The sequence below is a fragment of the Podarcis pityusensis genome (assembly GCF_964106645.2).
Source record: "Podarcis pityusensis genome assembly, chromosome: 14".
In the NCBI taxonomy this organism is placed as follows: domain Eukaryota; kingdom Metazoa; phylum Chordata; class Lepidosauria; order Squamata; family Lacertidae; genus Podarcis; species Podarcis pityusensis.
Window position 1 is genome coordinate 26365285 of NC_138039.1, and position 21663 is coordinate 26386947.

The 21663-nt window shown below is 43.8% G+C and overlaps 1 protein-coding gene across 3 annotated transcripts; it reads left to right on the forward strand.

The window, feature by feature from the left end:
- The first annotated feature begins 2729 nt into the window (after nucleotides 1–2729).
- BLM (BLM RecQ like helicase) lies at nucleotides 2730–21211 on the forward strand. Of its 3 annotated transcripts, none has more exons than XM_080981594.1 (22): nucleotides 2730–2841; nucleotides 4512–4627; nucleotides 5388–6097; nucleotides 6540–6705; nucleotides 6933–7042; nucleotides 7409–7541; nucleotides 7923–8644; nucleotides 9414–9605; nucleotides 11533–11651; nucleotides 12195–12308; nucleotides 13343–13441; nucleotides 13544–13692; nucleotides 14553–14659; nucleotides 15042–15202; nucleotides 15528–15723; nucleotides 16244–16434; nucleotides 17529–17664; nucleotides 18158–18357; nucleotides 18628–18823; nucleotides 19530–19652; nucleotides 20087–20285; nucleotides 20956–21211. In XM_080981594.1, exons 2-22 carry the CDS (start codon nucleotides 4530–4532, stop codon nucleotides 21110–21112), a joined length of 4278 nt encoding a protein of 1425 aa, XP_080837720.1. In that variant the 5' UTR covers nucleotides 2730–2841; nucleotides 4512–4529; the 3' UTR covers nucleotides 21113–21211. The 3 variants fall into 3 exon arrangements, with proteins under 3 accessions (XP_080837720.1, XP_080837721.1, XP_080837722.1); XM_080981595.1 differs by having other exon boundaries at nucleotides 7923–8620; XM_080981596.1 differs by lacking the exons at nucleotides 2730–2841; nucleotides 4512–4627 and having other exon boundaries at nucleotides 5971–6097; nucleotides 6545–6705.
- Nucleotides 21212–21663: the final 452 nt, after the last annotated feature.

A 21663-nucleotide genomic window follows, 5' to 3' on the forward strand; every position in this document is an offset into this window, starting at 1 on the left:
TCCCTGTGTATCTTGTTTTTCTAGCACAGTTGCTCACCTTATCCAAAATCATGCTCCTTTTCTTAAGATTTTCTTTATTCCCTACCATTCCCCTTGCACAAGCTCAGGGCAGCTCACACAATCATAAAAATCCAGCACTAAAACCAAGAGTAAAATCACAGTTTGCAACAAAATCCAGTAAAAATTAATGTATCACAGCCAGCAATAAGTTAGGTAGGCCAATTGCACTTATGTGCTGAAGGCAATCAGACAAATTTTTAACTACTGTCTGAACGCAGACCAACTGAAACAAGGTGGGGAAAACAAGTTTCATAACTGGGGGCCATGTGACCCTTTTACACTCTTAGATAACTTGTTGTTGGGCTCATTGCTTTGTCTTTCTGTGCCCCAACGCCACTTCTTCTGCTTTCAAGAAACACCTCTTAGTGACTGACTTGAAATCTGTTCTCTCCCTTTCAGCAACTTCAGTGAGGGCTCAACCCATATGCCAAGAAATGCTGAGTTCTGACCAATTACTTTACACTATTGTTGGTTATCAGCTGCTTTCCCCCACTGCTCCCCCCCTCCCCGCCACAAGGGTTGAGTGTCTTTCTAGTGAATTCAGCTGGCATGTGGTATAATGCTCTGGAAGCCTTAGAGTAGGGGTCAGCAAACTTTCTCAGCAGGGGGCCGGTCCACTGTCCCTCAGACCTTGTGGGGGGGCCGGACTATATTTGGGGGGGGGGGAGAATGAACGAATTCCTATGCCCCACAAATAACCCAGAGATGCATTTTTTAAAAAAACACCAGGCAGGCCCCACAAATAAGCCAGAGATGCATTGTAAATAAATGGACACATTCTACTCATGTAAAAACACGCTGATTCCCAGACTATCCATGGGTCGGATTTAGAAGGTGGTTGGGCCGGATGCCTACCCATGCCTTAGAGCAGGCATGGCCAAACTTGGCCCTCCAGATGTTTTGGGACTACAACTCCCATCATCCCTAGCTAACTGGACCAGTGGTAAGGGATGGTGGGATTCAAAAAGCTTGGCTTTCTCATTCAGCTCAAGCTGCTTCATATCTCCCAATTCCCAACATTTTCACAGCTTTTGTTATAAGAATCCTACAATAAGAAGCCTTTGTGGAAGAGCTGGCATGCTTTTAAACCAATCCGTTTGTTATACAGATTAGCAAGGGGGGCACTTTTACAGCAAGGGATCGCCTTGTTGATCACAGAAAGAACAAAACAGAGACAAGGCTGGATTTTTCTTTATTGTTCTGTTTGCAAGTGAGAGTCTCTTCCCACCCTTGCCCCCAATGCAAAGGAGGTGAGAATTCTAGAAGAATGAGGAACAACTTTACAATACTTCAGAAATAGTCCAGCCCCTTAGCCAAGACCACTCAAAACCATAATTCAAACATCACTGAAATGGGTTGTACATGCAAATCGGATCATGCTCAGGGTTTTGTGTTTATTCAACATTTTTACAAGTCTATCACTCAGAGATTTGAACAATACCTGCTAATCGCTTTTCCAGGCCAAGCATCTTATTGAAAAGGTGAAAACCTTGATGTCGTAGATTATTGACACATACTGGCCCCATTCAAGTACAGTATTTTCTTTTACTGTACTGTGTATCTGAAGAAGTGTGCTTGCACACGAAAGCTCATACCAAGAACTAACTTAGTTGGTCTTAAAGGTGCTACTGGAAGGATTTTTTTTAGTATTTTCTTTTGACATGTTTAATTGAGTGCTTGAAAGTGTAAAGATTTGTGGGCTGTGAAGGAGTAATTTTATCTAGAACTTCCTGCAACCTGTTTGGAGGGGTCTCACAGTTCAACCTGAGGCTGAAGATCGCCTTGCTCTTGCTCTGATGATTTGCCTGGTTCATGTTTTATCTGTACACCTATTCCTGAGCACATTTATGTACATATAACCCAATTTTGTAAAACAAGTGGTAATGTCTTTGCTCAGATTGTTTTTAAAATTATTTGAACTGTTCTGCTTGAATTGGGAAACTCCTGTATGGTGTTAATATTGTAATGCTGAAGAAATCTTTAAGATGTTGGCTTATCTGAAATAATCAGTTGCCTTTTACACAGTTTATTTACATTAATCCTGTGTTTAAGCCCATAGCAATAAAACCATGGGCTCCTGTAGGTGATGATGATGAAGATCATGGGCTTAGCCAAGTAAAACAATAGAAATACTTAACTAATTTACCAATCGCATCCATTCTCCCCCCCCCCCGCCCAACAAAGTCATGCCTCCCCCAACAAAAATCTTGGCTACACCCATGAAGATGGCAGAGCCCCCTTGTTCCTTTAACAGTCCTAATGAAGTGCAAATTCCCGGAAGCTTTTCTGTCCTCTTTGCTAAAACTGCATCAGGGATCTTGTAATCTGCATTTTGTAATCTGCCCTTGGTTTGCGGGGGGGGAGGGGCGGGATGTTAATAGTTTCTTTGCATTTAAAAGCCTGATTATTTTTGTAAGGATGATATTTCTAGTTTTGACAAATAAAGGCTCATTGGATTAATAATAATAAAAAAAAGGCTGGTCTTGAATTTGTTCTGGGGGCGTCGGATCTGCATCAGAATGAATTAACCGGGGGAAATGAGGTTGGGGCGGGGAGCTCCTCGGGCGGAGCCATTCCCCGGCCCGCAAAGGCCCGGAGGTGTCCTTTTCCCACCGGACCTTCTGCGGGCGCTGGACCTGTAGGCGACGTCACTTCCTTTTCAGCCGGGAAGGAGCTCTTCCTTAGCCAATAGGATACTCGGGAGGCTGAGAAGGCGCTAAATGCGAAGAGGAGGGAGGAGGGAGCGAGGCGACTGCGCCGAGAGCCGCTTCTGCGGTGAAGGTGGGTCCTTGGGAGCGGTGAAGTCGTGGGGGGAGAGGGGGTGCCACGCGGACCGATGCATTGCAGGGGGTTGGACTTGATCATCCATTGGGCTCCTTTCGATTCTGCGAGAGGCCGCCTGCTGCTGGACGACCCCCAGGGTTCTCACCCCACTGCAAGCAGAGCTGGAGGGGGGCGAGAGCTGTGCTGGCAAGCGCAGACTGGGGTTGGAGGGGCGGGGGTCGGCGCTCGGAGCTGCTGTGCTCCTGGCAGTGCCGGATTTACGTATAAGCTAAACAAGCTATAGCTTAGGCCCCCCCAAAAAATTAAAGGGAAAAAATGGGTATACTGTACATTTCCAAAATATAAGATAATGAACAAAGTAAAACCTACATACAGCAACAGTGTTTTGTGTTGTGTAGGCTCCTATAATGTAAATAATGGGCCCTGCCTGCTTGCCTTTTGTTATGTGCCAATGGCTTTAGATACCTATTGGGCCAAAAATTACCATATAGCATATAAAAAGGTAAAGGGACCCCTGACCATTAGGTCCAGTTGTGGCTGACTCGGGGTTGCAGCGCTCATCTCGCTTTATTGGTCAAGGGAGCCGGTGTACAGCTTCCGGGTCATGTGGCCAGCATGACTAAGCCGCTTCTGGCGAACCAGAGCAGCGCATTGAAACACCGTTTACCTTCCTGCTGGAGCAGTACCTATTTATTTACTTGCACTTTGACGTGCTTTCGAACTGCTAGGTTGGCAGGAGCAGGGACCGAACAACGGGAGCTCACCCCGTCGCGGGGATTCGAACCGCCGACCTTCTGATCAGCAAGTCCTAGGCTCTGTGGTTTAACCCACAGCGCCACCTGCGTCCGTAGCTTAGGGCCTCATCAAACCTAAATCCAGCCCTGGCTCCTGGGGCCACTGGCTGCCAGGTATCTCCCTGGAACGTGGGGAGCTACTTCCTGCCGAGTCAAGCCATTGGCCCTTCTAGCTCAGCGCTGCCCACACTGACTAGCAGCGAGAGTCTCCCCAGGGTTTGAGGCAGGGAGGCCTCCCTGGAAATGCCATTGGGGTTGTGGTGATTGTGGTTGTTATGTTGTGGCTGTTGCTGGGGTTATTGTTGTTACCTGCATTTATATACCACCTTTTTCTCCAACGGGCTTGGGGCAGTTTGCACACAAAGCAGGCATGCTGTTGCCGAGCTATTATGGTCCTTCGTCTGAGTGTATTGGGATCATCTTCAACAGATATTCCCCTGCCTTTGGCGCTGGGGCAGATGGACTACCTGAAGCTGCCTTACGCTCCTAGACCATCTAAGATGGCAGTCAGAAGTCCTCCAAGGTCTGTGGGAGAGTCTTTCTCCCATCTTTTAATCTAGCAATGGCCTTATTATAAGTAAAGCAGGCACTCTGCCGCAGAACTGAAGCCCTTCAGGAAAGCTTGAATGGGAATCTCAGCACCTTTGAACTGGCTAGCGATTACAATTGTTGGGCATTTGTCTAGCTCAGCTTTGCTGGTTTTGCTTTGGATACCATTGTCAGAACAGAAGCTCAAGCTCCTGCTTCTGCCCACAGTGGGGAACATAACTGCCCTTAAAGTCATTTTCAACTTCTTATTGACCAAAGTTTATTTTCGCTTACGATACTTATGTATTTCAACTGTGTAGGTTTTGTTTGTTTTCTCTCCCCCAGCCTACTTAAAAAAACAGAATGGCAGCCGTTCCTCAGAATAACCTGCAGAAGCAGCTTGCACTTCATTCAGCCAAAGCCCCTCTAAGAAACCTGGCGCCTCTCAAACCCAAGACTATGTAAGTATTGCGCCCCCTCCCGAGCATCTCAAACTGAACATGATCAAACAGTGGCAATCAATATTTACCAATATTGAGCATGTACTAGACATTAATGATAGTTACTTGGGGAAATATTTATTTTCCTCTTGCCATAACATGGAAAATACCTTAAGAACTGCATAAAAATAAGGGGGAAAGTAACTCTCTCTCTCTCTCTCTCTCTCTCTCTCTCTCACACACACACGCACACACACACACACACACGCACACACAAATAAAAGTGAGCGATGTATACAAAATCCTTTTACAAATTTTAAAAATGGGAGTCCAGGAAAGCTTGGGTCAATGTAAAGCACATTTAAAGATAATTTCTGTCTAATTTCAGGTGTTAGTAATGCTTAGAAATAGTTAATGAGCAACATGTTTGTGAATTTAAATACATGGCTTGAAATGAAATGAAAGGCTAATTTTTAAAAAAATCTGGGCATGCTCACTTTCCTGGTCCAATTATCTGTTTCCTGGTACATACTGTATATTGATACTTTGGTCCACTGTAAACATGAATACTAATTTGCTGTTTAAAATTTAAACAGAATAAGTGATAAGAAACTGAATGCCAAAATGAGACTAAGAGTAGATATCTCATTTATTTTTTTTGCAATGTTTGTATATAGTATTCAAGCATGTGTTTGAAAGCAGAGGAAAATACCATGGCATAAAGAATGCAGGACTTGATGAATCACTCAAAGTCTAAATAAACTGTTTGGCTCTTTTGTAGGGGATTTACATTCAAAAAGAAAACCTCTCTTGACAACTGTACACCAGTAAAATATTTAGCTGGAACAAAGGATTTGACCTTAAAAGAGAAGGATGCTAACTCTTCCTTGACAAATCCAAGTGTGTCAAAGGATAAGCAGATGAGAATCAGTGAAGTTTTTGCAACAACCTTGAAAAAGCAGGAAGGAAAACACAATTATCCAAATGAGCAATGTCAAGATGTTCTGGATTGTTTCCAGTCTTCTGTAAAAGAAAGTGATGTGGGCAGCAAACCAGATGACCATCAGCTCCTGAAATCAGACCATAATTCTTCATACAATTCAGTTATTAATATTGATGATGTCTGGGATGACACTGATGACTTTGAAATATCTGGTCCACGAAAGGTATGCTCAAAGCGGCCTGGTTCCTTTTCAGACACCCAGTCTGTAAAAGCTAGGAAGGCTCCAAAAAACCATAGTCCCATCTCCAGTAAGTCATTAAAAGCAGATGGCATGGGAAGAGTTAACCACGAATGTAATGGACCCTCTGTGCGTGAGAAGAACAAAATACAGATGCTTGACAAGGAATCAGATCCTGCTGGAAGCCAATCTGTCATTTGCCTTGATTCTCCCATACCCAGCCCTTGTGAAAGCTTTGTAAGTGAAAAACTTCAAGAGGAGAAGCCTGTGGAAAGTCCCTTCGGTGACAAAAAGGAAGAGCATTTGAAAGGTAAATGGCTTTCTTTCTAGTCTATTAATAGTATTATTTATTTTAAATGTTTATATAGCATCCTTTGTCCAAGATCTCGATCTGAGTAACAGTCATTAAACCACGCAATACAGAATAAGCCATAAAATTGCATATACTAGTTCATTTTCACACCATGCAAATAGATGTATTCAGTCAGTTATCAAATGCTTTCTAGCACATAGTTGGCTAAATATAAAGGAGCAGGGAGTTTTAAATCTGGGGTCCCACCATGGAGAAGGCCCATCTCCATATGGGATACAGCACCCAAAGGTGGGGGCTTTTTGCAGTGGGGATAGGTGGCTGGGTTTTTAAGTTGTGTCTGTTAGATGTATTACTGGGTGGGTTTTATTGATATTTTAAATTGTACTCGGTGTGTTTTAAAACTGTTGTTAGTTAAATATTCTTATTGCTTGTTTTAAAGCACAGAATGATGCTGACTTCATCCTAAATGAAAGTGAGGAACCAGATGAAGTATGGAATGATCCAGCTATGTATGATGCCTTTGAGGATGAAAACTACGTAGACTGCATACCACCCTCTCCAGAGGAAGAAATACCTTCTTCTGCATCCTCTTTGAAAAGCATTAGGTATGATGGAAATGAAAAGTCCACAACTTGGTTCTTTACCAGAACCATCTCTGGTAGCCCAGGTAGGATGGCGAAATAATGGATCTGGAGTTTTTTCATCAGTGAATGACCAAAATGCTGGTGGAACAAATAAGCTTAGTAAGAAGTGTTTTCTAGCTGATGCGAAAAACTTCATTCACAGCAGTGTATTTATACAGGATGACTTAACAACTTCTTTTTAATGTTAGGTATGTTTCCAGAGAAGCTGCTGTTGAGAAAACACTGGCCCTTGAAAGTTTGAAAAGCAGCCTTCCAGACTTTGGAGAAACCACCCATGGAAACAGTGATAGGCAGGAAGGTAAAATAACTCCTCCTGAAGGGGCTTCACCTGCTTGCTTTCAGAAAGTGCAGACCTCATTGTGGTCTTCAGATACAGACCTGTCTGCAGCCTTGCACCTGACTAAATCACAGGACTGGGTAGTAAGTGCTTCAGCTTCTATTAAGATTTTGCAATGTGACTTAAGGTTTTTTTAAAAAAACACCTAAGAACTGTGTGGTGGGCATGTTTTCCTGTAAAACTTCCCTTGTTTCCCTTTGAATTACAAACATGCTTAAATTCCACTGAAGAGAATCTTAAGGACTTCCTTGAAAAAGCATATCATTTGCAAGTTGCTGGTAGATGGTGACTAAAGTGGTGCTTTAACCTTACTGTGTTTCATTTCAGACAAGCATTCACTTTTGGGACAGTCCCTCTACAGTGTGATGGAAGACATCTGCAAGCTGGTGGATTCTGTTCCAGAATGGGAGCTGAAGTCTTTGTCGTGTGGAAAGGAGCTGCTTCAGCATAGAGATCGCAGGTCTGTCTTGAGATGCCACTAATCCAGAGTGTGTTCACAGGCTCTGTTTATCTCTTGTGTCTCTGAGATAAATACTCTCAAGAAATCTTGGTCTGGCAATTAAGGCAAGTTTATATCAAATTTTATGGTAAGCAAAGGCATCTTTATCTGGCTCTTTGGCTATTAACCTGGTCTATAAAGAAGTTGAAATAAGAGGAGACTGAGAGAAGATATGATAGCCATCTTCAAATATCTAAATGGCTGCCACATGGAGTAAGCTTGTTTTTGTTGAGTTCCTTGCACTGCAGGGGGTTGAACTAGATCACCCTTGGGGTCCCTTCCAACTCTACGATTCTGTGATTCTGTGTATTAATAGTTCATGTTTTTTTTCTTTATTTCCAGAAGAAAACTCTTAAAGAATGGCACTAATGGAAGTAGAAAGGACAGTGGCATATCTTTGGATGAAAATTGCAAACTTTATTCTGGACATGAAAGATCTATGGATGGTGGTGTTTCTTTTCAACTGGGAAGAACCTCTGCCACTGACCCTTGTAGGGAATTGTTCATGTCTAGACAACCTTCCCCAAAGGTTGCACCCCAGCATAACTTTCATTCAACCCCCTCCTTTGTACCAAGGACTCAAGACTCCAGTAATGCTGACCTGTCAGTTTTTTCCAAGACTTTTGCTATGGACAGTAGCATCTCGGAAAATGCAGGATTGTCTCTTTCTAAAAGAGGAGTCAACAACAGAATCTCCTCTCTGAACAGTTCCATCAAAAATCCAAGGACAGAATGGGGAGAAAAGGGTTGGCTGTGTTCAAAGGGGAATCAAGAACAAGAGAAACTCACTCTACTTCAAAATAATTTGAGAGAGAATTCCTCAGCAACAGAGAATGTGGCCTTCGATGATGATTTTGATATTGATGACTTTGATGAGTTGGACAACGTAATAAACACTTCAACTTTACAGCCACCTAGTACTTGCTACCAGCGTACTGAGGAAGCACAGCCTGCCAAACCATTCCTGGAAAAAAGCTCCCTTACAGCTAAGGGAAATGGTCATTTTTCAAATCCTATTTTTCCCAGAGCAAACTGCCAAGGTGTGCCTGCCAAGAGCTGCTTGGGTAAATTATGCTAATTCTCTGTCACAGAAGCTAGTTGTGCCAGGGAGCTATTGTGTAGAGAGTAATTAACTAATCTGACACATTGCTTGAGTTGCAATGGGAATACTATTCATTGCTTCATCACAGTCACTTGGTAGCAGCTTTGCTTTTCCTTCACGAGGTCACACTTTTGTCACTGCATTTCTGAGTTCTGAAATTCTTTGGGAAATGTGACACACACACACATGATTTTTCTTCTGTACTGATACCAAATTCTGCTGTAGGGAGTGTATAGCATTTTCCTTTTTGAACAGCAGGGATTTGCTCTCACATTAACTTGAGCAGTGAATTTATCTGGTTTTGCATTGTGGTTGTGCTGCTTCTGTGGGGGTTAGGGCTGCTGTTGTGAAATGTCAGCTTTGCTGCCCGACACTGTTTTGTTTCGAACATAAATTTTGAAAAGATTCACTGGGTGCCAAACTCTGCTGTTCTAAATAGCGGGGACCAAAATTGCTTACATGTGTGAATCAATTACATTCAGTGAGACCAGAAGCATGACTTTGAGTTTAGATTTCACAGGGTCCTATAGTTATATTATTAAGGAATCCAGGATAACTCCCAGCTCTTGATTTTGCATTGCCAACAGTTGAGGATCACACTCCACCTATCTAGTCACACTAGTATACTTATCATTATGCAAAATGAGTTAAGAGTAAGCTGTTGATATGCTACAGGGCACACACAAAAACCAAGCAATTGTTATTTATTCTGGTAACCTATTTTCTTCTAGATCCACAGGTTAAAAATCCACCTTCCAGAAATCCATTGCTAGAGCACTTCAGAGGCTTAACATTTCCGCATTCTAATGAAATGATGAAGATATTTCACAAAAGATTTGGTCTGCATCACTTCCGGACAAATCAGCTTGAAGCCATCAATGCTGCTCTGTTGGGCGAAGACTGCTTCATCTTAATGCCCACAGGTGTGTGATGGCAAGGGTGCCTGCCAACTGCATGTGGTCTAGGGGGCTAGTCTGGCAACCTAGGAGGTTTTCAGAAGGTGTGCAATGAGTAAAAAGGTGTGGGAGACTCCTGGCAAATGACCTTTTGCCTCCTGAGGTGATGAAGTGCCACAACCTTTTATTGTGTATGTCAGCAAAGTGAAAAGTGCTGTCCTTAAGGACACACAATGTGCATTTGGACAGCAAAGTTGAAGACTGACAAACAGGTTGTGGGGAGATCTGGATCATAGTGGAGGTGTGGGGTTTGCTAAATGAAGGGTGGATTGATTTAAATCACTGAATATAATCCATGAGTTGAATCATTACTTGTACCCGACCCATCTGACTGGGTTGCCCCAGCCACTCTGGGCGGCTTCCAGCAGGATATAAACGAGTTGCTAATATTTCCTAAGCAGGCATGCATTCCCACTGGCTCTAACGATTAAGCATGCTTCTTTGCAACTGGTTAGAGACTTTATGTGACCTAGACAAAGTCATGGAGGAGGGGCTATCGGGGACTACTACACATGATGCCTGTGCTCTGCCTCCACAGCTGAAGGCTGCAATGCTTCTGAATACCACTTGCTGGAAACCACAAGAGAGGAGAGTGCTCTTGTGCTTTGGATCCTGCTTGCGGGTTTCCCAGAAGAGGCATCTGGTTGGCCACTGTGAGAACAGAATGCTGGACTTGATGGGGCCCCCTTTGGCCTGATCATGCACAACTCTTCTGATGATTGGGATTGGGGGGGCAACTCCCATCTCTTGCGGGGGCGCAATTAGTGCCAGCACCATCCGTTAAGAGTTTGGGTGTAATCTTCGACACCTCCCTTTCCATGGAGGCGCAGATTGCAGCTATAACAAAGGCGGCATTTTTCCATCTCCGCCAAGCTAAGCAGCTGGCTCCTTACCTCTCTCGCCCTGACCTAGCCACTGTCATCCATGCGACGGTCACCTCCAGACTGGATTATTGTAACTCGCTCTACGTGGGGCTGCCCTTGAGACTGACCCAGAAACTCCAGCGGGTGCAGAATGCTGCAGCGAGACTCCTTACGAGGTCTTCGCTGCGAGATCACATTCACCCGGTGCTATACCAGCTGCACTGGCTTCCGGTGGAGTACAGGATCAGGTTTAAGGTGCTGGTTTTAACCTTTAAAGCCCTATACGGCCTAGGACCCTCGTACCTACGGGACCGCCTCTCCTGGTATGCCCCATAGAGAAACTTATGGTCTTCAAATAAAAACATCTTGAAGGTCCCAGGCCACAGAGAAGTTAGGCTGGCCTCAACTAGAGCCAGGGCTTTTTCGGCTGTGGCTCCGATCTGGTGGAACACTCTGTCACAAGAGACCAGGGCCCTGCGGGACTTGACATCTTTCCGCAGGGCCTGCAAGACAGAGCTGTTCCACCAGGCCTTTGGCCAGGGCACAGCCTGACTCCCTCCCTCGGCAATCTTCGCAGAGCTCTGGCCCAATGGTTGCCAGTGGCTTGAATTAATTAATTTTAGAATGAATGATTTTAGAATGTTGTTTATGCTGTACTTTTGTACTGTTTTATTGTTGTTAGCCGCCCTGAGCCCGGCTTCGTCTGGGGAGGGCGGGATATAAATAAAATTTATTATTATTATTATTATTATGTTCTTATGTAGACAGTGTAGCAACTCTTAAAGCATGACATATTGAGAATTTTCAATTAAAAAATAAAAAACACTGTATTAAATTGTGTTTGCAGTGAACCATTCTTAGCAGGAGTTGGAGGAGTGCAGAAAGTAATTTTGAAACCCATATTGAAAATTTGTTGAAATATTCTAGGGTGGAGGTTTCTGGCTTTTGCTAAATCTCATCTGGACAACCTGCATTTGCTTACTGCCCAGGTGAGCTTTCCAACTAATCCTTGGTTTTCTTCCTTCCTACAGGAGGTGGGAAGAGCTTATGCTACCAGCTACCAGCTTGCGTTTCAGCGGGAGTCACCATTGTGATCTCCCCCTTGAGGTCACTGATAGTGGATCAAGTTCAGAAGCTAACATCAATGGATGTGAGTTCAAGCCCATGGTTTTCTCATTGATCCTTTGCATGAGGAGAGTTGCCTGCATCTTCATTAGTCGTGACCGATTCTGCTCTTTGCTCTGGGGTATGACTTCATGCAAATTAGAAACTTCCGTTCCTTATTTCCAATATTTGGGCATTGCTATTCAGATTCAAGTTGATCCAAAGTTTGGGAGCTCAGCACCATAGCAGGCAAGGAAGGGAGCATGGACACACATTTAGACCTACATCACGAAAGCTAATACTTTATCTGTGTGTACTGTTTTTGACTTACTGTAGATAATAGTGTAAAATGAGTGTTGAATTCACCAATTCATTTGCTGTTGCATCTGTTTCGTCTATCAGTGGTAGAGCACCTGCTTTGCATGCAGAAGATCCCTAATTCAATCTAGGGCTGGGAGAGAACTGTATCTGAAATCCCAGAGAACCGCTGCCAGTCTTTGTAGATAATAATAAATGGACTAATAGATCTGACTCGGGAACACAGGGAGCTACTTTATACTGAGTGCAAACAGCTCTTCTTCTGTCATAGATTCCAGCAACTCACCTGACAGGTGACAAGACTGATGCTGAAGCATCCAGAATCTACATGCAGCTGTCGAAGAAAGACCCCATCATAAAACTCCTCTATGTTACTCCAGAGAAGGTTTGTATAAGGTCTAAGCACCATCAGCATTGGGTTTTATCATATACAGGATACAGCCCACCAGGCAAAGGAAACCAGCAGGTTTGGATGGAGGAGAGCTAGGCTTCCATCCCGGCTCAGACATGAACTCTGTTCGCATGACTAGAGCAGACCTCTGCTTATCAATGGTGTAGAAAAATTGGGGTTTAGTTTTTTTGCTGCCCAACTCCCAAAGGGACTGAGACGCCTAAGTTCATGATCAGTCAGAGATGAATGGATGGAGGCAAGGATCTAAAAAAAGCAAAGCAGATCCTTATTTATTTTTTTGCATCAGAAAAGAGACCAAGAGCAAAGAAAAAAACATCTCTTTTTTAAAGGGCTGCATTTTGGCCCCTTTAGAAACCAGAAATTACATCACACACAAGGTGGGGCTGCAGTGGCTCAGGCAGGTCAAGGTGTGGCATTCCTGAGGATTTAGCAAGTTTTACATAGTTCCAGACACAGTTTATGCAAAATATTAGCATTTGATGAGACAATCAGGATGCCCAGCAGACATCCCTCAGTGCAGAGCATTTCGGCAAACAATGACAATTAACACAAAGGAGGTTCATAGATTTGGGAGAGGAATCCCTTCAGGAACTTTCCCTGATTGCTATCTGCCTATGTGTTCTCAGGCAAGAGGAATTATGGAGGACTTGAATTATACAGTTATAAATGATTTTATACAATGTTCCATAGGAAATTCAGGTTGTCCTTTTTTTAACAGGCTAGAATGAAAGTATACTGGTTCTCCAAGCTATTTCTCTCAAGGTATTTTCCAAATGTTGAAGGGTGAAGGATTGGTTTTCTGTGGACTGGGTGTCTGCTATATGTGCACCCTAAATTTTACAACACCAAGTCTATCTGAAGTGGTGGATGAGGGCAAATGAGATAAGGAGGCTAAAGCACTTTTTATGCTGAAAAGTGATGTAGAAAGGAATTTGCTATGTGTGAATATACAGTGATAGCAATTCTCCACTAAAGTTTCTGGATCCTTGGGTGTGGGTCTTCCTTAGGTCTGCTCGAGTGGCCGGCTGATGTCAACCCTGGAGAATCTCTATGAGCGGAAGCTGTTGGCACGCTTTGTGATTGACGAGGCACACTGCGTTAGTCAGGTGACCTTCTCTTTTTTGGAAATGTCAGAGGTTGGTGAACCAGCTGAACCCTTGCATTGATCTGTAAGCAAATTAACTTTTTTAAAAAAATATTTTGACTAGTGGGGCCATGACTTCCGCCAAGACTACAAGCGGCTGAATATGCTTCGTAAGAAATTTGCTTCCATTCCTATGATGGCTCTTACTGCTACCGCAAACGCAAGGGTGCAAAAGGACGTCCTGAATCAACTGGAGATGCTGAAGCCACAGGTGTAAGTTTGATCTACACCAGGAATTCTCCAACTTACTATACCCAGTGGCCCACATGAGATTGCTGAAAGCCACCAAGGCCCAAAATGGTGGCGGAGGGCAAGCAGCATTAAAATGGTGGCCAGTGGCATTTGCTGTGTCTGGCATAATCAGCTGGCAATTGCTGACATCTTTTTCTAGTGATATCTAATCAGTCTTTGGAAATTCTCTGACATAGCCTTTAGTTCATGAACAGGAGTTCCATAGGTCAGCTTTCCTCAAGCTACCTGAAGGCATTTGTTCTGGAGGTATTGTGACTCAGCCTTCCCATTTTTGTCAGAATCCAGTCCCATTTTAGTCGGGTAGAGAAGGCCTTTTATTTTTATATTTTCCTTGCCCTGCCCCCAAGCATCCCAGAAGTTGTTTTTTTATCCCATCTCCTATAATATCTCCCCCCTATTTTCCTTTCACACTCAACTTGAATCTTCTCCCCACCCCACAAGCCCCAGCCACTAGTTTTTCATCCTTCTGGCCTATTTCCTTTAGATTTACTTCTTTGCCCTATAAAAGATCTGTTATCTCTTTTTCTTCCTTTCTCTTCCCTGTGTTTGTTTTTTTCCTTCAGCGCCACTTCTGGCCCTTTCCTCTAAGAGAAAGAAATGACTTACCTGCCCTCCTAGGCTTCTCAGCCTCCTTTACTCAGCATACAAGGAGCTGCTGGTGTGTCCAGCCCAGATGCTATGGCATGGTGGGGACCATACAAGTACATGAGGAGGCACTGGTGGCTTTTCTTAAGATATCATTTAAGATACAGATATCCTTTAGCAATTTACTGTTTTTTAAAGAAGAAAAAATTCTTTTTCCTGTGATGGATATTTTCTAGGTTTAGTATGAGCTTTAACAGGCGGAACCTGAAATATGATGTTTTGCCCAAGAAGCCCAAAAGTGTTGCGCTGGACTGCTTGGATTGGATCCGAAAATACCACCCAAGTGAGTTTAGTTCCTTTCCTTCCTCTGGCAGGATTTATTCCTGTGAATCGAGGCTTTTTCAAAGAATGAAAGAATCGTAGAGTTGGAAGGGGCCCCTGAGGGTCATCTAGTCCAACCCCCTGCAATGCCGGAATCTCAACTAAAGCATCCATGACAGGTGGCCACCCAACCTTTGCTTAAAAAGCTCCAATGAAGGAGAGGCCACACCTTCTGAAGGAGTCGGTTCCACTGTCAAACAGCTACCACTGTCAGAAAGTTCTTCAGTTCTGTGAAATGTAGCTCAGAGGGGTGTGCGACTTCCGCTGTCACTTTTAATTTACTTTATTTGAGAGGACTGAATACTCCAGCTCCCATATTTTGCCTGTTTTTTCTTTTTCTTTAGATGACTCTGGGATAATTTATTGCCTCTCCCGATACGAATGTGACTCAGTTGCCAGCACTTTGCAGAGCTCTGGCCTTTCTGCACTTGCCTATCATGCTGGTCTGGCGGACAGCACCAGAGACCATGTGCAGCAGAAGTGGATTAATCAGGACGGATGTCAGGTAAAGGAGACGAAACTGTAGGTGGTGCTGATATCACACACAAGTAGAAATATTAAAAACGAACACAGGGTGTAGCCAAGACAGATCTAAATGGTTGTTAGCTCCTGTGGCAAAACAAATGGCCCCGTCTGTTTAGCTGGTCAGTTTTCTATGGCCTTTCTCAATAGATTTGTGTGTGTCTTCGTCTTTACCCTCCTTGAGGTGAGCCTGAAATCGATCAGAGTATCAAGCCAGAAAGCACTGTGTCAGTTCAGTGTATAAAGCGTGTTTGTGATGCACTGCTTGCCCTTGGCAGTATGCAAATCCTGTTTTTGTTCTCTTCCAGATTATATGTGCAACCATTGCTTTCGGCATGGGGATTGATAAACCTGATGTGCGCTTCGTGATCCATGCCTCTCTTCCTAAATCTGTTGAAGGTTACTATCAGGAGTCAGGGAGAGCTGGGCGTGATGGAGAAATTTCTCACTGCCTGCTCTTCTACACCTATAGTGATGTCAACAGGCTGAGAAGACTCATATTTAGTAAGCATTTCTCTGCGACATCTCAAATCTTGTGACCAGAATCATGCAAGAATGGGCTTCAGTGTGTGTGTGGGGGGGGGGTGTAATTTTATAATTGTTGTCATAGAACAGTGTTAGCAGCCCACTTCAGCCATCATGGCTATAAAACATAGAAGCACCACCTGCAATAGAATCACTCGGCATTTGCCTCTCAAGTTTTAGGCTTTAAGTGTTTTCATTTAGGTTGCTGCAGTGTGCAGCATCTAGCCATAGCAGACTATAAATACTGAAAACTTCCTGAATAAGTCCTTTCCCGTAAACTCCTCAATTTTTATATAGAAAAAATGCTGCAGTGTCTCATTCCTTTCTCTTCTGTGTATCCTACTAAAAAAGGTTGAAGTCCAGCTCACAAACTTAAAGTTTGAACCTTTTGGCTTCTTCTTCATACATGTCTGTAAATTATTGGTCAGAAGGAAAAGCAATCTCTCGCTCTGTGTGTATGTTCCGTAATAAGTCAAAAGGTGCATCATTTGAATTTCAGTGGAAAAAGATGGGAACAGCCACACACGGCAGACACATTTCAACAATCTCTACAGCATGGTCCATTACTGTGAGAATATCGTGGAGTGCCGGAGAGTACAGCTGCTGGCCTACTTTGGGGAAACAGGCTTCAACTCTAGGTTTTGCAAGGAACACCCTGAAGTCAGTTGTGACAACTGCAGCAGGAAGCAGGTAAGCCAGTTCTACTTCTTAACTCTTCAAAACGTGTTATCTCTTTAGAGGTTAGAACACATGTACCGTATTTTTCGCCCTATAAGACGCACTTTTCCCCCGCCAAAAATGAAGGGGAAATGTGTGTGCGTCTTATGGGGCGAATGCAGGCTCCTTGGCTTCAGCGATAGCAACGCGAAGCCTCCGAAGCCTGCGCTCCGGAGGCTTTGCGTTGCTTCCGCTGAAGCCAGGAGAGTCTGCTCTTTGAGGCTGGCGGTGGGGGAAAGCAGCGCCTCCTCCAGAGAATGGGGGGCAGCGGGAAGGCGCGCGACGCCTTCCCGCTACTCTCCAACCCTCCTGTGGGCTTTTGCGGGAGATGGGGGAATTCCCCCACCTCCCACAAAAGCAGGCAAAAGCCGCACGCTCTTTAAAGGGGCTCCGCGGCTTCTGCGGGCTTTTCTAGGAGGTGGGGGAATTCCCCCACCTCGTAGAAAAGCCTGCAGGAGCCGCGCAGCCTTTAAAGAGCGCGCCGCTCTGGGGGCTTTTCCCCGAGGAGGGAGAAGGGACTGATTGGCCATTTCAGTCCCTTTTCCCTCCTGGTCGAAAAGCCCGTAGGAGTCGCGCACGGCTCCTGTGGGCTTTTGCGGGAGGTGGGGGAATTCCGCCACCTCCCGCAAAAGCAGGGAGAAGGTCTTGGAGTAGCGCACAAGCTGCGTGCAGCCTGTCCGCTGCTCCCAGAGCTGCGGGGGGGGGGGGAATCATATTTTTTTCCTTGATTTCCCCCCCCTGAAAACTAGGTGCGTCCTATGGGCCGGTGCGTCCAATAGGGCGAAAAATACGGTATTTCTGGTAGCGGCTGGGCAGGAGTGATTTTGGGGCTGAAGAAACTAAGGATTGCAACTTGCAGGCAATGACTTCCAGCTGTTTTCTTCAATGTATGACTCATTTTTTCTTGTATTTCCCTCAGATTAATCTCTCAGATTTAAGCTAACACTTCACTTAGCTTGTATATCTTGAGTTTGGAACGGTATCCAAATTGGGGCCAATACTGTATTGTCAACAGCCAGATGTAGTGCAACAAATCAATCTTTCCTCCTCAAAACTGTTTTTGTTAGGATTATAAACCACGGAACGTGACAGAAGATGTGAAAAACATTGTTAGGTTTGTTCAGGAGCACTGTGGCGAGAAGCGAGTAAGAAGGAATAACACAGGGAGGTACACCTTGAATATGATGATTGACATTTTCTTGGGTAAGTTGCAGTGTATGCTGTCAACACTCAGTGTTGGATTTGTTTCTTGGATCACTGGTTCCCAAAGTGGGTGGTACCAGCTCCTGGAGGGGGGGATTACCTAGGGGAGTGCTAAGAGGCAAGTGGGAGGCAGAGAGGTGTCAGTTACTATCAGACTTTGAAAAGCTGGTATCACTGGATTAATTTAATCAATTTTGTTGAATTAATTAAAAAGTTTTAATTGGATTTTGAACAAATGTGCAATTAGTAGTTACTGTTTTGACTTCTGTTATCTTCCTTAGTGGGTCATGTATGTTAAATAATAATAAATATTCCTTATGTAATTTTCTGGTGAATGAGGAGCAGCTAGCCAACCTCCCATGTGGTTTTGGTTCATTTTGCCATCTGGCCTTGGTCATGAGAGGGAAGGTGGTTAAATCACTCTGAGGATTCTTGTGCTGAAGCAGCCTGCTTTTGCCTTTATTAAGAAGACACACTGTGTTTTTCTGTACAGGTACAAAGAGTGCCAAGATTCAGTCTGGCCTGTTTGGCAAAGGAGCGGCCTACTCACGCCATAATGCTGAGCGACTCTTTAGGAAACTGGTACTGGACAAGATTCTAGAGGAAGACCTTTACATCACTGCTAATGACCAAGCAGTTGCATATGTCCAGACTGGTGAGAAAGCTTATGCTGTGCTGAATGGATCTCTGCAGGTGTGTAAGAGCTAAATTCATCTACTTGCCTAAAGTGTGTCATGCCCTGTCTCCTCCTCAAGTAGGTCGTTGGAGCGACCCAGGAATATAGTTAAGAAAATCTCAAGGTCTTGCAGAGAATGGCTGAAAAAGGAGATGCTCCTTTCCCTCTAATGGGTGCCTTCATCCTCTACCTGTGTTGCTGTCATAGTCTCAAGCTGCATAGAAGGAAACTGCACATCTTAGATTCAGTTGTACATTAGTGAGATTTTCTTCTTCTGCTTCCTTCAGGTAGAGTTCCATGAAACTGAAAGTGCCAGCAGCATTCGCAAGCACCAAAGGGCATCCGTGATCAAAATTTCCCAGCGGGAAGAGATGGTTAAGAAATGTCTCTCAGAACTCACAGATGTCTGCAAAAACCTTGGGAAAGCATTTGATGTTCATTACTTCAATGTTTTTAACACTGCCACGCTTAAAAGAATTGCAGGTAATGTTGGTGCTCATGGAGAAACGGTTCAAGTCTGTGTCTGTTAATGAAGTACAGTACCGTTGTGTCTTGTATGCACAATTTCAACCTTGTATAGTTGAAAGCCAGCCAGCTGAAATCCTGCAAATTAATTGCATGCAAGCTCCTTTTACGCTGCATTTTCATGGCGTGGAAAGAGCTTTTAAGCTCTCAGACTTCCTTACTCAGCTGGCCCAGCAAGATTTTGTGAGAGCGTTCAAGAGCCCAGTAAGCTAGGCATGAGCTTAAAACTGCTCTGCCTTGCTTGGAAGGTGTAAGGATGGTCATGCAAGGGTGGTCCCAAGGGAGTGGTTCAGGTGTATGTGTTTTTGCATATATGCGCCATTCCCAGAGCGTATCCCCCCCACAAGACGTGGTTGTACTGTAACTCTTTCCCTCTGTGATATTCCTGGTGTCTGCCAGGTGGTGTGGCTTGCATGGCCCTTGCATGGGAATTTCAGAACAACACTCTTAATAGCAGAACTGAGAGATTTTGCTGTGCTCTTTTTGCATGAAGATAGAAAGCAAATGGACTGTTCTGCTTGTAAAAGAAGTCACTGCCTTGTGTGGTGATCAATCTTTTCAACAACAAAAAGTGTTCAGCATATGTATCCTTGTCTCTGCTTATACCAGACATTCTCAGATGTCAAGCCATTTTAAAGATCTGTTTTTCTTTCCTGGTCTCCAGAGACACTGTCTCCAGACCCTGCAGTTCTGCTTCAGATTGATGGTGTTACAGAGGACAAGTTAGAGAAGTATGGAGCAGAAATCATTGAAGTGCTGCAGAAGTATTATGAATGGACACTGCCAGGTATTGTGTGACTTCTGCATTGTTAGAAACATTTTCCGGTTATGCACGTTATTTATTTATAAGTGTAGTCACTTCAGTTATTGTATTTCTCTGCATGATTACCATTGGAACGAGGAACTCCTCGGGGAGCCCTTTATTTGAAATGGCTTTTTAATGCAATCTTGGTCACTTCAGTCATGATGATGATACTTCCCCACCCCCCATGATGGAAGCAACTCAAACCATGCCATGCAGACTGCTCACATATTCCTTTTTCAGTGACAGTGGTGCAAATGGCACTGTCACCCTGAAGTGGTTTTCAGACCAGCAATTGTCTTGCTTTACATCATAACACTATCTGTGCTAAGGGGAAGCGGAGAAGCTGCAGGGTTATGGTCTCTGTTTGGCAACATCCAAAGCCACAGGATTAAAGACACCTGGGTCTGTTTCAACAGCGGAAAACAAGCCTCTTTCGGCTACAGAAGCTGACGCTGAAAGAAATTCCAGTACAGATGAAGCAGAGGAGGAGCTGCATACAACATCTGCCTATTTCCACAACAGACCCAACAAGGGAAGGAAGAGAAAAAAGCCTCAGTTCTTCAGAGAATCAAAGAAGAAAATGAGGTCTGGAGCCCAGCAGGCTCGTTCTAAAGGGTATGGCTGTTTGTTTTTTAATCCTTCGGTGGCGAGTAAGCCAGATATAACAATGGGATTAAAGCCCTACGGTGCCAATTAAGAACACTTTACAGTAAAGTAAAGTAAAGTAAAGTAAAGTAAAGTAAAGTAAAGTAAAGTAAAGTAAAATAACTTTTATTGTGAAGACCTCGCAAGGAGTGAGGAGCAGATTGCCATAGTAGCAACATGGAATCACTTAATTTTAAGCCATCCCATAAAATCTTGACTGACAAAGCTGTGATGCCAGCCTGGAAGTGCTGTCCCTTTCAGGGCGTCCTTGTGGAACACAGCAATTCCCACATTACTTATGTGTAAGGCTGGGTGTGTAGGGCTGGATGAAATGGACAAAAACAATTGGGAGAATTCCAAGCACCCAGAAGAGAGGGACGGGCTGGTGCTGAAGGGTTAGTGTCTCAGCAGTGAGGTCAAGAGCCCCAATGCCAAACTGAACTCACGTTGGTATTCTGGTCTCCACCTTATAAATGTACAAATGAAATCTGGCCAAAATGCAGAGCAGAAATGTTGGAGGTTGTTTTTTAGGGATTTAAATCTCATAAGGCTCTTGAAACAACAGATAAAGTATATATGCATGTTTACAAAATTATTGGGGTCAATGACCTATTCTATATTTCCCTTTCTAACTTTCTAGGGGTTACAGAACCGGCAAGAAGGGATCATCTAACTCCAAAAGTTCCGCATCTTACATTCCTCCTGCCAAGCCAGGAATTGGCAAAAGGCCTGCAATTATGGCACCGCCAAAACCACAAAGCAGACAATACCTTAAACCTTCTTTCTCACTTTTGTAATATCCTTAGAGACTTTTTAATTTCTATGGAAGCTGTTTAACTAATTTTTTATTGAGGTGTAACACTCATGCCTAATGTTAATAAATACATTTGCTTGAACCATACTGTGAGAGTTTCTAGCAAGGCACCTTGTGAGCCACGCTAATAAAGTATTTGGTGGTATATAAATCCTCTGTATTGGTCCCCATTTCCCCAAATAGCTTGCTGATTTCAGTATACTATTCTAACATTTTGTCCATGAGAGATGGAGAACTTCATGCATTTGTGGATCACGCCACATCTATTTCATTTTACTTTGTATGTTTAAAACATTCAAAGCAGCCCACTGATAGGTAATGAAGCATGAGCCTATTTTATTCCTAATGGTAAGAAACCTTGCAAAATGTATGTTAACAGACATGCTTCTGGTCTGAACAGCTGTGAATACTAGAGTTTTGAAATTTGTCTTTGCAGAACTTTTTACACAGACGACAATAATTAAATATATGAATACAAACTCTTGAAGAAAAAAACCCCCAATGTTATTAACTGATTAATAGGACCAGTAACTT